Consider the following 22,657-nt stretch of genomic DNA (forward strand, 5'->3'; position numbering starts at 1 on the left):
ATGTATGTACATAATATTTTCATAAATAAACTATTCTCATCGTAGAGTTTTTCATTAAATATCCGTTTGAAGCTTAAATTATAAACTAATAATTGGACTACCTTCTTTCTGAACAACGTTTAAGGATATTGTTCATTTATTTTGGTCAAATTAAATTTAAGACATTAATATTTTATTTTTACATCTCTTGAGAGTGGAATACTGGAAGAAAATTTTGATCCTTATCTTACTTTTGTTTATTGATATGTACATTACATTAATTTCTTTTAAATAACTATACGAAATTTATTTAGAACTTTTATTCATTTAGATATCAACTTCCAATAAAATATTACAAAGATAAAATTTTTAAAGGTAATTTTATCTCTTTTGATTTCGGTTCCTTAAATCAACTTGATCTTTCCTAAATTCCATATTCAGTCGCTTTTTACGTATGCATGTATGTACATAATATTTTCATAAATAAACTATTTCCATCGTAGATGTTTTTCATTAAATATCCGTTTGAAGCTTAAATTATAAACTAATAATTGGACTACCTTCTTTCTGAACAACGTTTAAGGATATTGTTCATTTATTTTGGTCAAATTAAATTTAAGACATTAATATTTTATTTTTACATCTCTTGAGAGTGGAATACTGGAAGAAAATTTTGATCCTTATCTTACTTTTGTTTATTGATATGTACATTACATTAATTTCTTTTAAATAACTATACGAAATTTATTTAGAACTCTTATTTATTTAGATATCAACTTCCAATATAATATTACAAAGATAAAATTTTTAAAGATAATTTTATCTCTTAAACTTAAGTTACCATAATTAAACGGTTGTGTTTTAGCCGTTACTTGTGTCTGCTTTACAAACCTAAAAAATGTCATCAATATCGATATTGAATATTTTAATAAATATTATTAGTAAAATATATAAGTATTCATAATTACATTAATATTCATTCATGTATGTATAAGCCAAAAGATTACATGATTAACTGACTATTAAAGTATATAGGAAATTTCTTCACTTAGGATTGTACAAAATTATTTATGTAAGATCCTCCATGCTCGTCTAATTTATTATTCATTATATATTATTGGTTTTATACAGTAATATTTCATTTATTAAATATGGTAACTTGCTTATAGAAATATAAATTCTGCAATTTCAATAAATTCTAAAAATGTTTCTCACATTGGATATACGTACAATTCAGTAGATTATTTATTGTTTTTGCTTCCACGTTACTAAACTGTTGTTTGTTACTTCTTTTTCATGCTCACTATCTTCTTCATTATCATTTTGTAAAGTTTGTAATTTTCCATATTTAGCTTCAAGTTTCGCAATTAACTCAGTATCGTCAAAATTTTCGATTTCCTCCTCTTCTTCTTCTCCTTCATCCTTTTCTTCTTCCTCTTCCTCTTCTCCCTCTTCCTCTTCTCCCTCCTCCTCTTCTCCCTCTTCCTCCTCCTCCTCCTCTTCTTCTTCTACTTCTTCTTCTTCTTCTTCTTCTTCTTCTTCTTCTTCTACTTCTTCTTCTTCTTCTCCTTCATCCTCTTCTTCTTCTGTCCGTTCTCCTTCTTTTAACATTGTCTTTTGCACAATTCCTATTTCATCCGTTTGCTTCATTTGATTTTTATTGCTCTTATTTTTTTTGTTTTTTATTTCATTCCATCTTATATTTTGATTCCCCTCTTTTCCTTCTCGTGTTCCTAATACTCCTTTCTTTTTTTCTTCTATGTCATCTTGATTCCGTTTGTTCATTACTTCTCCTTCCTCTTCCCCTTCTTCTTCTCCTACCCCTTCCTCTACATCTCTCTCATCCCCCTCCTCTCGTTCCTCTTCTACTCCTTCCCTTTCTTCTTCTTTCTCGAACTCAGTATCTTTTTGCACAACAACCTGTTGTCCTGTCTTTTTACACTCTTCTTCTCCGCGCTTATATTTCTTTGTTTCTATTTTTCCACTTTTCTCTTGCACTTCTTTTTCATGCTTTCCTATTTTAAAAATTGTTTCGTCTTTCAATATAATTCTTTATTCCATATATTTTTTCTCACAAAAAATTAGTTTAGATCGATTTTAAACAGAAATAATAACTTCTAAACGTTAAAAAAGGTAAAGATTAATCACTATCATTAAAAGTGCATAAAAATGATACTTTAGCCTTCATTTAAAAGTATTTATAACAATAATTTCTTTGTTATTTTAAAAAATTTATATGTCCCCTTACAATGCCATGATATTTCTATGATTGATTCATGAAATAAAAGTATTTTTTAAATGAATTTTATAACTTTCTCAATTATATTTTAAGACATTGAATAAATGTGAAAGTTAAGTAAAAGTGTATTTAAATTTAACATACAAAATAATATTATATTGTTAAATATGAAAGATGATTCAGTAAATATTGTATAATTTTACAAGTCAGAAAATTGAAATTAGATCAGAATTTTGTCTAAATGCAATAAATTATACTATTTGTAAAACAAAAATGTTACAACATTTACCATTATTCCATCGTTTCACAAGGACAAAATGTGCAGCGACAATAAGTGCCACACCGACTCCAAACTTCATTGCCACTGCAACCATCAGATGTTATTTTTTATTGAGATTTCAAAAGTGTAATGAGAAATAAAGAAGATTCTAAAACTATGAAAATCTTTTATATCTACGTTATATTTTATGTCAAAATATGAGAGCATGGAGGATCATTTTACATTATGAAAAGATTCTAATGCAACTTTGACACGCAATATTTCACTTACCACTAGTAGATTCTTCTTCTATTTCTTCTATTTCTGGCTTTACATCTACATCATTAACATATTCTTCTGGTTCTGTGTTTTCTACCTAATATAAAGATGATAGTGTGATAATGTGCTACTATTTAAGAAATTGTATTGTAGAATTATTCATATAAAAGTGTACGGTAACGTATAATTTTTTAATTTTCTATAATGAATAAAATTATTAATAAATTAGTATCTAAGTAATATCTTTTGTAACTAATAAATTTTACATCTTTCAATAAGTGCTATTTTCTTTACATTTGTTATCAGAAAGAGAAAAATTTCATAAAAAATTATAGTTTCCTGTTTTATATATAAAGAGATAAAAATTAAAAAGATATAAGAAAATAATTTTTCAAATTACAATGAACACCAACATCTTTATATTCAATTATCGAAAACTCATTAAATTTTTTATATAGGAGAATACATAACATAAAATAAAGTATGTACAAGTAATATTTTTCATAAGTTTTATTACTTTGATAATGACGTCTAATCATATTAAGTTTACCTCTTCTAAAGGTTCTATATTGTCATCATTAATTTCCTTAACACCAGGAATGTCGTCTAAAAATGTCTCAAATATGTCTTCATTTCTTGGCATTTCTAATATTTTATCAAATTGGTTATCTACTTCATTTAAAACAGATTTTTCATCCGAGTCTTTCTCTGTACTAATACCATATATTTCTTCTAATACATTAGTATCATCAAACGTTGAACTAATATCATCATCTTCTAATGTAACTTCTGTGTGCTTCCTGTTTTCATATTTACTCTCGCGGCTTAATTCTGTATTGATATCTTATATTAAAGATTTAAAATTTATAAGAATATTCTGAATATACATTTATATTCACTACTATATTTTAATGTTTTGTATCATGTAATACCTTCTTTATTTGGAAAAATTTCACTTTCTTCTTCGTTTGATTCATTTTCAATTGCAGTTTCCTGGTCTTCCTCTTCTCCTTCTTCTTCTTGTTCTTCTTCTTCTTCTTCTTCTTTCTTTACTTCTTCTTCTTCTTCTTCTTCTTCTTCTTTTTCTTCTTCTTCTTCTTCTTCTGTAGATTCATTCAACATTTCATCATCCTGAACTTCTCCAGTTTCAGTTTCTGTATCAGTTTCAGTTTCAGTTGCAATTTCAGATTCAATTTCAGTTTCTGTAGTTTCTAACTTTTCATCGTCTTCATTATACCTCCTTTCATCTTCTATTTGTTTAGTTTTTTCATTTTCATTATCATGTGATTCTTCATTAGATAGAGATAAAGAATCATCTACCCACCCATCAAAGATAAAGGCCCAACGAGAAGACTCTAATGGTGTACTAACTTATAACATGAAATATATAGTGTTGACATAATACATTAAATATAATAAGTGTAATTACATTAAAAATATAGAGAAAGTTTACTTACTGTCTGTAGTACCTCTGTGCTCAATAATAACTACACCGATTAAGCCAACAAGCATTGTTAAGACAGTAAAGAATATGATTCGAGCACACCAGTGTCCACCTGTAGTACTTTCTTTATAAATATGTATAGTTACGTTGTCTGTTAAATTTTCACTAGCATTTCCCACTGTAGGTGATGGTATAATGTTATCTTCTTCATCTAAATATATTGAAGTATAATATATTGAATAGTTAAATGACAATTACTAATTACTGATAAAATGATTATTATAATACGGTATAAAAGTTATTGTAAAAAATATTGCATATTGTACATACATGCACAAACATAAGTATGTATGTGCCGTGCGTATACAGATTGTATACAGCGTGTATATAGATTGTAACGTGTTTATATGAATTAGAAATTGAAATATGATCGAGAAATTTGTTAACATTATATTATAAAAATTATTTTTAAATGCCAGAAAGAATAATGCTTTAGTTTACTCTTATTTTGTTTATTTAAAACCTTTCTAAATAGTTATCAAAAAGTTCATTTGTTATTTTTACAAAAATAATAATAATTTAATATCAATGTTAATAATGAAGTCAATAATAATTATTATTATTTGCGACATTATTTTTTTACGAAAAGTTTATCAGACATTGTTTTCTGTAATAAACTTTGAGATAAATATAAAATAAATAACAATTTAACAACTTAATAGACAAACTTTAAAATAATACCAAGCAAAATACTGTCATTTTTGTAAATCATTATTATAAAAGAGCACTTTTACAAGTATTCTCTAATATTGAAAGTATGTATTTCCACTAACACAATATACATCACGAATCTATATTTATTACTTTGTTTATTCATCACAATAATCTGTTACTTGTATATTTCTTCATTGAACTAATAATCAAATTAAAAGTGTTAAATTAATATTTACTATAAATAGCAACGAGTTGTACAAATACGTAAAATATATAAATAAATTGACGAAAAATGTTTTTGGACTGGATAATATAGGTTGATCTATTTTTGAAAGCCAAAAGCTAGGCTGATCAAACTTCTAAGACCCTGTATTTTCTAATTTCAGCAACATTGCCAAATATGCCTGAAAATATCTGAGGCTTTACGTTTAGTATAGCATTATCGTAACACGCCCACGACGCAATAAACAATTTAAAATATAAGTTCAAAATAAAATTGTATTATTTTGTGATATTTCGCAACAAAAAGCATAAATATAAATAAGAAATTTTCACTGATTTCATATTTTCAAGCAAAAATAAGCGACATATATATAAAAATTACATATACGCTCAGGCGCGCAACTCGCATATACACGCACGTGCTTGCGCATACATACACATACGCACACATGTATATACTATAATTTAAATAAGAGATCATTGAGTTTCACAAATCTTTTTCGTAAAGTTCCATCAAGGTATATAGTAGCAAATGAATCACATAGTAGCATATAAAAGCTAAAGTTAACTTATGATGTCTGAATAATTCTTTAAGATATTTTTTCACTATTCTAAAGTTCTTACAATTCTAAATAATGGGATTCACAAAATATTTTATAAAGAATGTGCAAACTATAATTTATAATTATTTAACAATTGTATTGTAATTGTCCAATATATAAAGTATATTATGAAATGTGATACGTGTATATAAGTATATACACTTAATGCGTATGTATGTATGCATTATATAATATTTCAGTATTAAAACTTGTAAAATGAAGCATCAACAAATAATATTCAATAAATATTATCATTTAATAACATTTTCCTACAATTCCTCTTTCGTATTTAAAACAAAATAATGTATGTAATATGTTTTATATATTTTAGAAAATAAAAAAAATAACAAAAATTAGTTTAATATATCCATATTTTTTAATGTATAAATTTCCTGTGATAATTTTAGAAATGAAAATGAAAGCATTGTCACTTGATATTAGTAAATACAAAAGTTAGAAGTTGAACGTTGAAATTATAATAATTCTCTCACACTTTCAGTATCCTATTTTTTTTACCCTTTTTACGTTTTTTCTCTCTCCGTTTCCTTGCTTGAACATCACCAGACATCTTCCACTAGGAAATATAACTGTACTTTTTACAATCTGAGAAACGCCAAAAATTAAGTTTTTAAAAAGTCGAACACGGAACCACGTCTATTATAATTTGATTTGTAATGACTTCAACAAGTGTTGACATAATACGAAAATCCCTAGTTACTATACTTGAACGTTTCTTTACGGTGTTAGTTCTCAGCAGGTTCTCAGTATTTTCCAAACCTTTTCCATGTTCAAAATTTCAGAAAGGATATGTAATGAGATATGTATAACAGAAGCTAGAAATTACAAAGAACTTAGTGTTGTATAAATATGTAACACGTTTGTAATGTTTATTATAATTTAATACATAAATATTAAAATTAAATAATTTTAATATTCCTAGTAAAAAATTAGACAATTTACAAATTACTAGCAAGAAGTAATCATTTTTGTATGATATAAGCAAATATTAACATACATGGTGATTTATTATCGAATATTACATTAATTAAGAACTTATGGATGTATGTATTCTAATAAGAAATGTTAATGAATCAAATTATAAAAATATCTCTGATTAAAAGCAAAAACATTTCAATCAATATAACTATATTAAAGTATTTTATTAATTTATTTAATTATAAAGTCACAAATTTACTTAGATTCATTAGCAAGAAATATTATTAATTTATACAATAGCATATTATTCATACTATTGTAAAGTACAGGATACTTATTTATCATATTATCCAATACTCTTGACAATATATCATGAAATATAACAAGAAATGTAAATTACATGATCATAGTACACACAATTTATTAATAAGAGAAATTCAATATAGAAATTAATAAACATATGTATATTGCAGTAAAGCAGACACAAAACAAATATTTCTGTATATGATTACAGTAAATGTATATTATGTATATATATATATAATCTTAATAAAATATAATAAGTGGGCTCATGATACTTTGTTATATTTCCTATATATAAAAAATTCTGGTTCAAAAAATATATTTTAGTCAAATGTTTGCGTAACTTTTATTGTAATTTCATACTAAATGACTTAAAATTTGTAAAATCTATTATATCTTTAATTTAATTTCACTTTAATAATAACCTTATATCCAAAGAAGTAATAAAAAAATGTCAATCATAATTCAGTTTATAATAGCAGAATTTTAAAGAATGTTCTATGTTTTATGAATAACATATATAAACTATCTTGTGAACAAAATGTGTCATAAACTATTTTACCAGCTATTTTTAGGGAATACCTTAACATGGTTTACTTTACTAAATATACATTAAAGGTACGAGATCAATTTATATGATATAAACAGATTAATGTTTATTGATTTTTCTAATCTTCTCACTCTCTCTCTCTCTCTCTCTTAATTATTTGGTTAATTTTGTAAAAAAAAGAAAAAGGAACGATCATTTCTTTTTCTAAAAATGTTTATTAACTATAAATAATTTCAAGTAATAAGAGAAAATCTTATTTTTCGTATAATTTTATAAAACTATTTTATTAAATGTTTAATGATTACTATGTAATTATTATGTTCTATGAGTATGTTTTTTGAAAAGAAAATTCTTTGCATCTATTAAAATGTGTAGTATATATCTTTTTAAATAATGTAATTTGAGAAAGGCCAAAATGTTTGTTACAGAATGTTGATTATAAGTTTTGTACTCTCAAAGGAGTAAATTATATAAGATTATCTCAATTATATGTATTTTTTATAACAATGAATAATATTGATCAGTTATAACACTTAACAAATTGAGTAGGGCATAAATAAAATTTTATTAAGAGAGCAGTCTTATTTATATCCACATAAGAATATTTTATAATTATAATCTTAGCAACCTTATTAAATGTTTAAATATTAAAAACTATTGAAACATATATAGACAAAACTACAATTTTAAGTCATTAAAGTATAGTAATAACTATTTACAAATTTTATATGTATAAAAATATATTAACAACAAACGTATGTAAGGAAATTCTTTTCATTTATTTAAAATAGATAGTATACAAGGTGCACCAGAAGAAAATTTAACTTTATCAGCATGTTAATTTGTAATTTAAAAAGATCATACATCTTAGTAATTCTTAGCTCTGTTTTGATGTCAATTTTGTTTACTCTGTATATCAAGTATCAGTATAAGATCGTAACTATTGGTGACTAGTGAGTTCACTCTGTCTCTAGATTTTATATTTATGTAAATATGCATTTTTAAATATGCATTTCCTTGAAAGATGGATAGGATAATATGAACCAATCTTATAGCCACCCCAATCACCTAATTTAAGTCCACTGGATTTCTCCCTTTGCGATTACATGAAATCACAATTTCAGACAACCGATACAATATATATCCAATGCAAATAACAGTATTAAAAATGAAATATTGCAGATACAGTAGCTATGTACATTACAAGGATAACATGCTGAACATCAGCTGTAGAATATAAAAGTGAACCAAGCCAAGAAATGCATTAAAAATGTGCAGAATTTCTCTTTTTAAATAAATCAATAATAGATGAAAATCTGTATGAAAACTTTATACGATCATCTTGATTCAGAATAACCTACTAAACATATTAGTAAAGTTCTATGGATTTCTCCTGAGACACCCTATATATCCATTTCCTATATTTCAAATGTAGGGACATCTTTACAAGAATAAATGCAAGAGATATACATCTGTTTTACAAATCATATACATTAAAAAAAAAAGGAAAAAAGAATAAATTAGATCAAAAATTTTATAAAGTTTAACAAAATATGTTAATATAATTATATATAATATATATATAATTTATAATTTTATACATATTTTCCTTTAATAAATTACATTAAGATACAAAGGCAAATTTGAAAATCGTCGCTAAAACACTATTTATAATGCCACTATGTACAAATTAAATACTACTTGTATTGATTTTATATTTGATACTGTATTGTATTATTTGATTTCAGTGTATAAAAATTATTATTACCTAATATAATGTTTTCCTAATATTCGAAGACTACATATGTTTTGCTTATTTTCACAAGCATTTAGAAATTAAAATTATACAAATACTATTAATTGTTAAAAGCATAACATAAAATAGAAGTACTATAATTTTATAAAAATATAAACGAAACAATAGATCAATTAAAAATATATTGTACATATGCAAATGTCTTAATGAATATTGGTCATAATATAATATTTCTCTAATAATGAGATTGCTGATTTACTCTATCAATAAAATACAGTTCGCTATCATACTTATAGATACATATATTTCTACTTTTTTTTTCTTTTTTCTTTTAAGAATAAAACATAAATAAATAAATAAAAAAGTTTTTATTGATGTGAAATGTCATACCTTGTAGTGCATGATAACAAACTATAGAAGTAATTTAAACACTCCTTGAAATATTGCTCATTGCATATTTCTATTAATAATTAAGCCATTATAGAACTTATGCAATTAATTCGATGAAAACGCACACATAAATAAAAAAAACCCCTTGAAGGAGAGTCAACAGCATATAAAATAGGATCTTACAGTATATTTAGTTTAAGTGTTTTGTTAACATTCAAATATGTTTGAAAATGCATTGTATAAAAAATATTTTTATCATATAAAATGATGTTCTGTTTAATAAAAAAAAGATTGAGTTAATTTATTTTATGTTTGATATTAGATATTAATTTTAATCTAACAACAACAGCTTATCTGATTGGGAAATTATTGTAATTAATTTTGTGAAGTTGTACATTTGCAAAAGCAATTTGCATTTAACAATCAGCATGCGATTTAGCAATGCATTTAGCAATTGCTTAGTTATTACTATATTACTACACATTTGATATTATTATTATTATTTTTATATTATCATTTACTGTAGAATTATGTGTAATTGCACATCTACTATAAAATATTGCTAGATTTGATCAGTTTAAAATATACGGGGTGAGTCATTTTAAGTAAGAACAGTAAATAGTTTTGTTGGTCTCAATGACAAACAATTTAATTTTCATGCAAAATTATATTAATGAAAATTTCATCTGCTCATTTTTGTTTAAGCTCATACGTTTTTACTATTGCAGCGTTATAATTAACAAGTATAATCTTATGGTTCATTGCATTTGCAAATTTTCTTTTGAAATATTGTTGTAAAAAATGTATTTCATTGTGTCTTGTTTCATATTTTCACATATTTTTTTAACAAATATTTTTGTTTATAATATCACCTATGCTAAAACTTAATTTATGAACATCTCTGATTGAGTGGAAATCTATTTATATTAAATATTTTGTAAAATAATATCAAGATACAAGTATTAATAATTAATAATTATCAATAATAAACGAGGCATATATTTTGTACAAAAGAAACGTTATAGATATATATGGAGAGTATTGAAGGGAAAGATGTTTCATTAATAAAAAAAATAATTTTATAAAATATAATTTTGATATGATTGCAATGTATATTTGACATTTTACATATGTGCATAAGTATTAGGAAATAATTTAATGATTGAATTGATATTTGTTGAATGTTACTTTCTTGTGAGAGAGTATGTAATATGATTTTAAAGAATGTAGTCATCACATGCTTCAGACGTTAACATTCTTTAAGTTATATTAATAAAATGATTTTAGTGAATTAATTAAATAAAGTTTTTTACAAATTTTATAACGAGTAAATAATAAGATAATAGTACTAACTTTCGTTTGTTAGTCTCAAGGAAGAATAAATAAGCATTCAGGATGATTCTAGAAACCAAGTCATACAATAACTTTATTTTAACAATGAACATCATTTAAGTGACATTCAGTGATTTTAATTAAATTTTTAATACTACTATAAGCATGAGTAAAAGATATTTATCATGAGCACTGATTGGCTACCTATTAGAGTGTAGTAAAAAATCTCGTAGGCATAGTAAATAGGCGAGAAATAGAATGATTAGAAGTTCTCCTATCAGGACATAAGTTGGTCATAAGTTGTCTATATCTGTGATATTCATAGCAAACCTAAAATGAATGGCAAACGAAGAGAAATTATAATTATTTAAAATCTTTAAACTGTCCTTAATGACTTCAAAAATCATGACTAGTAGCATAAATTTTTGTAGCTCTGACAATTCTTATTATACAGAAGGTAATTCCAAATACAAATCACATGAATCGTTGCCTGAAATATCATAAAACTTTGAAACACACGAAAACATAACATATGATGTTCGATAAAATAACGAGCATATTGTTACAATTCTAATATTTATTTGAATATTTTTGTTTGTAATTATATTCAGGAATTCACAATTTATAAGAAGAATTACAATTAAGAAAAAAAGGAGAAACAAACAAATAAAATGTTTTAACAAGCTGTTTTTATCACTCAATATTTTTATCAAAAGATATATTTTAAATTATTTTTCTGTATTCAGTAGTTCAAGATATTCAGAGAAATGTTCTCATCTTTGATAAGAGAATGTAACAACATTTTCATTTCTGCAGAAAAAATAGAATGTGTCGTATTAAATATTTTTTAAAGAACAATGTCATACAAAATATTTATAAAAATTAATAGTTATCATTTAAATGACGTATCTTGTAAGAGAAACTCGAGAATACTTAATCATACATAAGTCATATTGGACATAATTAGGTAAATTCTGGGTTTTTACAGAACAATTTTATTATTTTTCACAAATAGACTCCTACCAATAAATTTTTATATTATATTTTTATATTTATGTTTTAAATTTAGTTTAAAAATTGCTTCAATTTTAATTCGCCTAGCGATTTTGATGCAGTACTTAAGTACAGTTTCACATAAGTTACTCTTCTATATTATATTTATATTTCATTATATGTATATTTTCAATTAAAAAGTTGTTTCAATCAATTCGAAACAATGCATATTTTAAAATAAAGTAATACAGAGGGAGAGAAAGAGAGAGAATATATTGGTGTGGAGAACATTTTATCATTCCTCTTTTAACTTGTCAATAAAAACATTTAATTTGTAGAGAATAAGTTGAATATGCTTATGCTCTGTTTGATTTGTAATGTTCAACTCGTGTCTACTGAGTTTATTCTTTCTTATTCCCAGATATAGTTGTAGTAAGGCTGCTCTGACGTTTGTTGCTAATATATCAACTGTTCTGTATTATTCATACTAATAGTTTTACTACATTATAGCCAACCTTTAAGATATAATTAAATATTTACTTCTTCAATTGATTTATACTATTTTTATATTACTTATATCACCTGTACTAATTAAAAATCAAAAAAAGAGATGTTTAATGCTGAAGATTTTTTTAAATAATGTAAATCATATTATTATAATTGATCTAATACAAATAAATAAACAATAAAGTAATTGATTAAAACCGTTAGTTAGCTAGTCAGTGTCTATTCTTTACAAAAAGAAGTCAGAGTGATCGGATTTGAATTGATTTGAAAATAAGAAGTCCTAAAATATACAGACCCGCGCTTAATCATGGCAACAGTCACTGTTTAGTGCAAATGCAAATATTTATAGTAATTAAGATAAGACATTCAACGATGAACGTTAGACATTTTCAATTGTATTTATTAATATCTAACAAATTATTCGCCATCTGTATCTATTTTTACAACATGCACAAATGGGGAGACTTTTTAGTAAATAAGTACATTAATGTAACGAAACAATTGAATATTCAGGATTAATTTACGATAAAAGTAACCTAAATTAATAGTTTGGAAACAAAACGATTTTAATAAGAAACAAGAAATTGCACCATTGAAAGAAGAATATATTCCAAAAAATTAACTATGTAATTGTTTTCTATCTTACTTATTTACGCTAGAGAAAAGCTGGCCCACTTAAAACAATTATTTGACATTTTATTGATATTAAATTACGATATTGAACCAACAATATGTTAAAACTCTCCTTATCACAGAATAAAATGTTGTTACAAACGAAACTGTTAGTAACTTCGAAATATTTAAACATGATATAATAGATAAAATTTGAAGTAAGAAAGTCTCTTGTCTAATACAATTTAATATAATGCAGATTAGAAATTGTCGAAATTCTGTCATATGATGGAAACTCGATGTTATTCTTATGTAAATTAAACTTTAAAATTCAGCAATATTACATGTGTGTAAAATTGCGCTTATATACGATATTTGAAACTATGTATAATTGAACTATATGTCATAAATGTATTTTTTGTACTAATTACTAATGTATTTATCATTAAGGATGGAACATATCTTGTCTTGTTTACATGTACGTTTACTGCAATCCAAATAAGCTGCACTGGAATACTTAACCCTTTTCTAGAGGATTGATTGAGAAGAAATTATTGGATCACACGTTTACTGCAAGATAAAGTACTAGTAAGAGCTGGCATTTTGGTTTGTACTTTAAAAGGATGTAAAAGATTTGAAATCAATAATAAAGACGTGATTTGGTGAGAACTTGACTTTGGTGTTTTTGGAGGAGATTCTCATTTTTCCCTTTTTTTTTTTAATGAATTAATGGAAAATGCCACGAGATTTTTCTAGCTTAGCGGAAAATTCACTTAGTTTTAAAATGTAAATAGAGTGTATATAAATGTAAATTCTCGAGAACATAAACAAAACATATTCAGGTGACATACCATGTTAAACTACACAACAAGCAACAGATCTTTTGACTCTTCATAAAATTGCAATGCTGACCAGAATATTTTTTTCAAAAACACATGGTTAATGTTTAAAATTTTCAACAGTACTCTGTGATTATTTTTATTCGCACTGATTTTGAGCAAGAATTTCAATAAGTTTTGGTCTGTACTGTGAGGTACTTCTAGTAACAGAAAGATATAAAGGTGAAAGAGTATAAGTGAAGTGAGATTCAAGGGTCTGAGAATTAAATTAAAATCTTGAATAGAAGATTTAAATTGAAGAAGAAATAGATAATACAAATTTTTTAAAATTAATTTACAATCTTGATAGTTATATACATATTATATTTAGAATGAAGACTTTATCTTTAGTTTAGGAGATCTTGAACTAATTTAAATTGGTCATTGATATTGATATATTGGTTCTGAACAGTTATATAAAAATAACTTTTAGATATGAATAATTTCTGTTTTAGATCATTTTATCATGTCATTAAAACAAAACAAGAACTTAAAATCTAACAATGACTCACCCAACATATTGGAACAATAGTAAACATTTAAACTTCATTTAACCTTTCAACAAGCAATGCATAGTACAAAATCTTATTTCTTCTTATGTTACTGTCTAACAAACATTTCGTGCCATATCGATTGTGCTTAAAGCTATTTTTGTAAATAATTTTAAATAATTATGAAATATTTATATTTTGACTTAATATATAAGAAATAACTTTTTAAACGATACGATTTTTCATTTCATTTAAATGTCGTTTCAATCTTTTCAAAGCATTGAAAGTTTAAAATATTTTCCTGTTCCAAAATTTAACAGCTCGAAGATTACTGTTATATACACTTAAACTCCATATACTGTATACTACTGCAAGAAATATAATCTTGTATGATTTTAATGAATTTAAAGACTACAGTGTGCCTTTAATATAACATGAACGTATGAGACAATATCTTAGAAAACTTTATAGGAACATGTTTTCATCTTCAAAATTTAAATGAATTAATTAGTATGCTCATTCAAAGAATTACAAGATATATCAGGTTTGTCACCTTTGAACTTTGTTATTGTGCATTCCTTTAATATTTTGGTATGGTCATAGCTATTAAACTTTCTTGATAATGTATTAGAAATAGTAATTCCATCTGTTGCTAAAAAACTGGAACTATCTAAAATTCTATTGTTTTCTAAATTTACATTTTTTTCAGAATTATCTGTCCTAAATGTATTATTTAAACTATGATCAAATGTGTTGAGATCATTTTGGATACTTCTAATAGTATCAGTAGTGCTTTCATATCGTCGTACTAAATTATTTTCGTTCTCATACCTACGATGTATCGAGCCAGAATCTAGACGTTTTCTAAATGTTTCATCGTATGATCGTTGATCCTCTATTCGTCTGGAAAATCCGCTGTCATAGCAGTGATCTGTTTCTACATAGTGTTGATTTAAACTGTCTATTTCATAAGCACGTTTTGTTAATTGACTTTCAAATCCAGCTCTAGCAGCTAAATGAAGGTAATTATCATCACCAATTGGAGCTTGCCTACAGTTACAATAATTTTTTAAATATATCATACTATATATTAGATACACAAATAATACAGTTCAATTATCATAGTGAAATGGAAATTAGAAAATGTCACATTAACTGTCTAATGTGTACTATTGTTCTAATATCAAAGAATATATTATTTTAATAAACTTACTTGCTTCCATATTTAGTATCGCGCGCCAATCTTCTAAAGTAGGCTCTATGCTCGTGCTGTAAAGCATATGCAGCTTCTCTTAATGCAGTTAAAGTTTTAAAACAAGAGGGCACATCTTCTATAGGAGACCCACCTCCTGGTAAAATACACATGTCATTAGCCCCATAAACAGCTTGACATTCACACGCATTCATTAAAGTTTCAAGTCGCGGCATATTCGTAAATATTAAAGAATGTATTCGCTGCAAATCTCTATCTGGATCTAGAACCATACGCAATCCAGCTTCCATTCCTGGTGATACTTCGCTGCATCCTAGAGCAGTTTCTGCTACTGCTTTACAACTATAAGCAATATTTATTAATGATCGAAAGGTATATTGATTCAAATTATATTAAATAACGTACCAAAGCCAATGACCATTAATATATGCACTTGGATGATATTTTTCTAATCGATTGCTGTTTGTACGACAAATTTTTGTTAAAATATCAATCCATTCTTTTTCTTCTACGCAATTTCCTGCTTGAACATATAATGCCCTTTGTGATTGAATAATTTGAAACATGTTTTTCATCTTAAAAGAATCTTCTTGAAGTTTTTCAACAGCTAATATTTCTTCAAGCGGTATTTTACATAAAGGTTCTTTACCTGTGAAATGCATTATCAAACATAATTTGATAGAGCTCAAAATAATAAGGTTAATTCTTCAAAGATACAATATTTTCAAAGATCAATGTATTCATTCACCTTTCGTTTTTGAATAGGTTAGATCCTGTGTAGTAAGCCTAAAGTATCTTTGTTTAAAATTTTTCCGACCAAATCGTTTTCTACCTTGTGCCCTCTTAATCATTACTCTGTAATTAAGCAACAATAGTGACAAATTTATACTATGCGAAAATTTCAGACCAAAGATAAGGTATTATTACAAACCTCTTCTTACAATCAGCAGTATGCATGAAGAGAAAATATATTCTATTATAAATGCTTTTTATTAGCAATAATTATATTTATGTGAACAAAAGAATATTGTTATTTAACTTGCCTTGTTAAAATTAATATTTAACAAATAGATAAGGAAGTAATATATGGACGATGCATTTATAAATTTTTAATTTTTATCATAATTATTATAGTTATTTTTAAGTATTTGCCCGATGCGGACAAGCGGATTTATTCGCTTAAATACTGCGCAAATATGTAGCTCTTCGCGGCTATTACCCGCTCGCCTGAATGTCACAATACTCGTAAATGTTTTAGCAACACAAAAAAGGATCAAGATAATTAATTTTCATTTGCCGTCATTTGGGTCTGCCCACTCGTCTGCGCTTTCTTGTATAATTTAGTGTATTAATAAAACGTCCAAGAAATGCTTGTGTAACAAAATTCGCTCGTCTGCATCGAGCTTAAAATGTTCATTTTTCAAGTATATGATAAGAAAGAATAAAAGTAATAGATGTAATATAAATAAAGTATATTAATACAATATGCTAATATAAAAAATCATTAGACATACCCTTCTTTCAATACAATTGGTTGTTCTTGCTGAGTGCTTGTTCGTTGTTTTGCAATACCACTGTTGCTACTAGTTGATATTAATTCTAAAAATTGCTTAACTGCTTGTATATGTCTTTCTGTGTAAAATTCTCTGAAAAAGTAATATTTAAATAATAAAGATCTATTTATTTATAAACTAAATTCCGAAATACATTTATTCCTAATGTACCTATACACGCATTCCATATATTCTTCTTTACAAACGCTACCAGCTCCACCTCTACAACTTACTAAGTTTCCTAGACTCTGAATTGTTTTAGAAATTAATGTTAACGTTCTATTAGTTTGAGAATCCTAGAATAAATAATAATATATCTTAATTTCATTATAAATCAATATTGTTGCTTTTCTTTTTTTTTTCAATGACAGTCTTACAATTTGTTCAGTAGTAATATCAAATAATCTTGGACCCAATATTGCAGGTGCAAAAAATCGTAAAAAAATAAATCCACTGATGACTGAATATCTTACTTCCTTATTTTTTGGGAAATGTGTCGCTGCAAGTTCTCTTAAACACCAGAACATTTCGCACATTAATGGTGGACATCGTACACCAGATGTTGTAATAGCAGTAAATACCCTCTCAACATATTCCTATTAAATTATAAAAAAATAAAGTTTAACGTTGTTCATATTGTTTAATACAATAATAAAATGATAAGGAAAATTAAATTTGTATTTTATATACCTTTAAATTCGCTAAATTGGTTTGAATTGTATTTGCATCCTTTACTCTTGTTGGATCTATTTCGCATGTCTTTTTTTCTAAGAATACTTGTTCCATAGCTGGTCTAAGCGTACTATGTAAATAGTGAAGACCTGCTAATCTCATACCTTCATCCATCATTTTACTTACTAACGTATTACCACGAAATATTGTTGTTGGGTCACTTTAATAAAAATCATAAATTACATTATGTATATGAATAATATATATGATATTTCTATCGGATGTATGTGACATTATTACAGAATGCTTCGAAACATGCGGGTACAAAAATAAATTTAGTGATAAATTCGATATACAAAAATAGAAAAGAAATGAAACATATGTTCAATATAATGTTTCCGAGTTACAGCCAGTTTTATTTGTAAGTTACCTTCTGCTTATAACGAACCAATGGACAATATTAAGATACTTTGACACCATATTGAAGACAGTTTTCAGCAAATCCAAACAGTACTTGTCAATTCTGAACAGGTAAAGAGTTGTGTAAGATGTGTAGGATGTAAGAGTAAGATGTGTAGGTAACAAGTATAGAGCCTTATTTGAGCCAAAGGTACTCACTTTGAATAATTTCTACGAAAGTAGGTAACTGGCATAGCAAAAACACAAGTGTAACTTGAGAACGAGGTAATATTGGACATATATTTTTCATGCTAGTATATTGATGTTATATCCATGTTTTGGAACATTCTGTATATAAATACGCAAGGTACATCTTAATAGCTTCTCCAGATACGTTCAATAATCTAACAAAAAAATGTTATGAACTAAAATTAATTAGCATTATATCAATAACAAAATACACTGCACGAAAATTGTTAAAATACTATTTCTCAAATAAAAAATTCAAGCCACCCAGTGGTATAGATATTATACGTTATTACACTTAACATAAGCAACTTTATCCGATTTTCGAATTAGTCTTTAATTTTTTATCAAAGTAAGAATGTTTTAACATTGTCCTTTATTACTGATCAAAAAAAAGCTCACTAATTTCTGTTCATATCTTTTTATCCGTAGTTATCTGTAGTGTTTGAAAAATCAAAACAACTGCTACAATGGACACTTCATATATATATTATATAATAATGACTTTTATGAATTATATAATATATATAGTAAATTATAGAATATTATATAGTAAAATATGAATATAATATATAAACTATTAAAATTAAGACTGCGTATAACTGATATACTTACGTTAATTTAGAAATTTCATGACTAGCTAAAGCTCTCATTACAGAAACCAATTGTCCATAGTGTACCAATACCCTAACCAATGGTTGAGCAGCTTCCATTTTACTTGCCACAATTTCTCCCAAAATATAAACAGCGGACGATGTTATTGGTTGAATATTGACACTTTGTAACAGCAAATTCCTTAATATATCATACATCGCTGATTGAAAAACATGGTCTGCTGTATAATGTATTTTTAACCGCAGAGATCCCAAGCCTGGAACTGCACCAGGTGATGTAGAACTGTTCGAAATTTTATTTGGGCGATGTTTTACTTGTCGCGGTTGTAAGAAGTACCTGTTAATAACGAAAATATCTAAAGATGATGACATAATAATGATAATTTATTGTTATAAAATCTTGTAAAATTTTATAAAATTTTTTAACTGAAGAAATTTAAAAAAGCTAGCAATAAAAATCATTTATCTGAAAATAAATATAGAAATTACCATGCAGTTGTTGTATTAGTCGGCTGCTTTTGTAATCCTTTTAAAGTAACTCTAACTTCACCAAGAAAAGCTGGTTGCTCTCCCATACCAGAAGATGCATGCCATAAACCTACGACAACCTCACCCACTTCTCCACGTTCAAGAGGATAATGAGAAATATCCTTCTCTTTGGATTCTGTTATTTCTGGCTATGAATAAAATTTAAGACATAAATAATTATTCAAATGGCACACAATTTTGTACAGCTGAAATATAATTAAATGATGGTAAAATAAATAGATATTTCTAAATTAGTTAATTTTACCTCAAAAACAAATGTTTCATTAAAGTATGGAGATATCGTTTTTTTTTTAATTTTTGTGCGTTTTAATACTTGTTTACCATTACTATAGTTAACCGTAACAGTTGCAAATGGATCACAACCACTATTTTTAACAGTTAATTCACTACATTCTATTATCCTATAAGAAACAATTATGGTTATTATCATTAGAAATTTCATCTTGATATATAATTATAGAGTGACTTATTCTATTCCAAACATTATTATCTATGAAACAGAATTTTATATAAATACGCATACAAACATACATACACATACACACACGCACATATGCACACACCTAGCAATTATATACTCAATGTAACAACATTTAATAATATTTGTTTTATAACTATTTAATGAACTGAATTACCTTACTGTAAGTTTAGGTTGAGCGTATCCAATTTGAGGTTGAAGGGCAAGTTCCAAATGTGCTTTACCTTGCACTTCAGAATCAGCATCAACTAGTCTCAAGGGAAACCAATGTTCCTTATTATGATACGTTGCTAAATCTTCTCTTTTTATTGCTACCTTACCCAAAATTTTATCTTGCTTTAAATGTCTATCACGATCATAAACATAAATGCCAAGATAACGAAATTTTCTAGGTACTTCAAATTGAAATTCTTCTCCAAAAAATGGACTATATTAAAACAGAAATGCTTAAATTAGCTACTTGCTGAAAAATTCAATAGGACATATGTGTGTATATATATATACACATATATATATACATCAATTTCTAAGAAAAAAGCAAGTAAAATTTACTTGAGAGTTCTTTCCATTGTTGTTGTTCTAAATATTTCTTCTTGATCGAGAGATAATACACAATACACGTCCCTTGCACCAGGAGATCCATGGCTTCTGCTTTGTAAATTTTTCACCTCACCTAAATATAATTGACCAAATACTTTTTAATAAACAAGATATTTATTATTTATAAATTAATAGAGTTAACTAATTTCTCACTTACAAAGTAAACGGAATTTTTCTATTTCCATAAAAACAAAAAAATATAAACTCTACTGCAATATCTAAGAAATTATGGTCTTACAAAATTATTTGACAAGAATCTTGTTAAATTAATTTTTTTAATAATCAGCGTTGAAATATTTAAACAATTAGATATTAATAACAATTGATTAGTAGATTTTTAACAATTAACAAATAATAAGAACAAAATTTATAAAATAGATTTATAGATCTGATTAATTTAAGTAATTAATGATATTAAGCTTATTTAGCAATATATCATTACAAAATTCATACATCTTATTGTATATTAATAAAAAAAAAGTCCAACTTGTAAGTAATGTATTATAATAATTAATAAAAATAATCGTATATCAAGAAATGTATAAAATTAGAAAAGATACATAAGTAATTAATAATAAATTGAAAAGATACTAAGGAAATATTTATATTTGGCCTACTCAAAAAGAATATCATTTTTGCATAGTAAAGTCAAGTTATTTCGTTCCAAGACATAATGGATGTAGCGAATAAAACGCTATATTTTGTTTTCTTAAATTTATACTGTCATACTAACGTGTATAAAAACTATGTCATAAGCAAAACAACAATAATTCTTGATATATTTAGGATAGAAATAATAAAAGGAGGAAATTTATAATTGCTGATCATGTATGACGAATTTGATTAATATTTTTATATTAAAAAGTGATCTTCTATGATATCAATAAGTATAATCAATTCTTTTCAGTGTTAACTAACTAGAAGCATATATTCGCACAGGGACAACGGTGCGTGGGAGTCGAAAATGTACGCTTACGTGTGTTGATCATTAAAGTTTAGCAGAGATACCACTACTATATGATTGTACAATAGATTTGTCAAGTTCATACATGAAATGATCAAATGACTTATAATATTATATTTTTCATTGAAATAGTAAAATCGAATAATCGAAGAAGTCGAGCTGGGTGACAAACGGGTCCCAAACAAGTAGCACGCGTATAATAGCACCTCGAACTTCTTCAAATAACAATATCCTTGTAATATCAACACATGATAGAATTCGTTGGAGTTTCACATTCTTAGTAAACGATGTTTTTAACAAACTTTCGTACCGATTTTAATCTTTAGTCTTTCTTCAACGCGAACTAGGCGCGTCTCTTCGGCCATGTTACCTCCATGACACTACTGAGTGAGTACATGAACAGAATACAAGGCGGTACGTTCATTCTGTGAATGGATTTTAAACAGTATCGTGCTAAGCTATACACGTGCCCAATCTTAAATAATATGCACGTTGATCATTTTTATAAAGATTTGTGATAACGGTTTATTTGTAGTTAATAGATGAATAAATAAGGAAATCTGACAATAAGAATATAAATGATGAATAAAATTTGATTACTAATTCATCGGCATCTGTTTAAAACAGATACAAATAAGTTGAAGACATTTGTCTAAGAAACGTTTTTCGTTATGAAAATAATAAACGTAAAAGTTATAAAGTAGGTAATACTGTTTATTCGTACAGTGTTATATTTATTTACGTTTTATTAATTATCTATATCATTGATATTTTTAAATATGATATACTGTTATATATTATATAACATATATATTATGTTACTTAAATTACAATAAATTACAATCGGATAGACAATAAGTGTTTAAATTTGCTTTCCTCCCAT

At 26.0% G+C, this 22,657-nt stretch overlaps 1 protein-coding gene and 1 pseudogene across 6 annotated transcripts; both read right to left on the reverse strand.

Moving 5' to 3' along the window:
- Positions 1-907: 907 nt before the first annotated feature.
- LOC117212941 lies at positions 908-4,664 on the reverse strand (annotated as a pseudogene).
- Positions 4,665-13,731: 9,067 nt separating this feature from the next.
- LOC117212938 (GTPase-activating protein) lies at positions 13,732-22,189 on the reverse strand. 6 transcript variants are annotated; one of them, XM_033458095.1, is made up of 16 exons: positions 22,085-22,189; positions 20,763-20,883; positions 20,531-20,637; positions 20,368-20,458; positions 19,977-20,133; positions 19,673-19,860; positions 19,185-19,520; positions 17,943-18,144; positions 17,630-17,848; positions 17,424-17,548; positions 17,214-17,345; positions 16,631-16,672; positions 16,448-16,554; positions 16,105-16,348; positions 15,700-16,041; positions 13,732-15,536 (listed from the first exon to the last, which is right to left on the reverse strand). In XM_033458095.1, exons 1-16 carry the CDS (start codon positions 22,137-22,139, stop codon positions 14,990-14,992), a joined length of 3,015 nt encoding a protein of 1,004 aa, XP_033313986.1. In that variant the 5' UTR covers positions 22,140-22,189; the 3' UTR covers positions 13,732-14,989. The 6 variants fall into 6 exon arrangements, with proteins under 6 accessions (XP_033313986.1, XP_033313987.1, XP_033313983.1 ...); XM_033458097.1 differs by having other exon boundaries at positions 15,456-15,536; positions 15,700-15,755; positions 15,833-16,041; positions 20,368-20,637; XM_033458096.1 differs by having other exon boundaries at positions 17,726-17,848; positions 20,368-20,637.
- Positions 22,190-22,657: the final 468 nt, after the last annotated feature.

This window comes from Bombus bifarius, unplaced genomic scaffold (genome assembly GCF_011952205.1).
Source record: "Bombus bifarius isolate JDL3187 unplaced genomic scaffold, Bbif_JDL3187 scf7180000008421, whole genome shotgun sequence".
Taxonomy (NCBI): domain Eukaryota; kingdom Metazoa; phylum Arthropoda; class Insecta; order Hymenoptera; family Apidae; genus Bombus; species Bombus bifarius.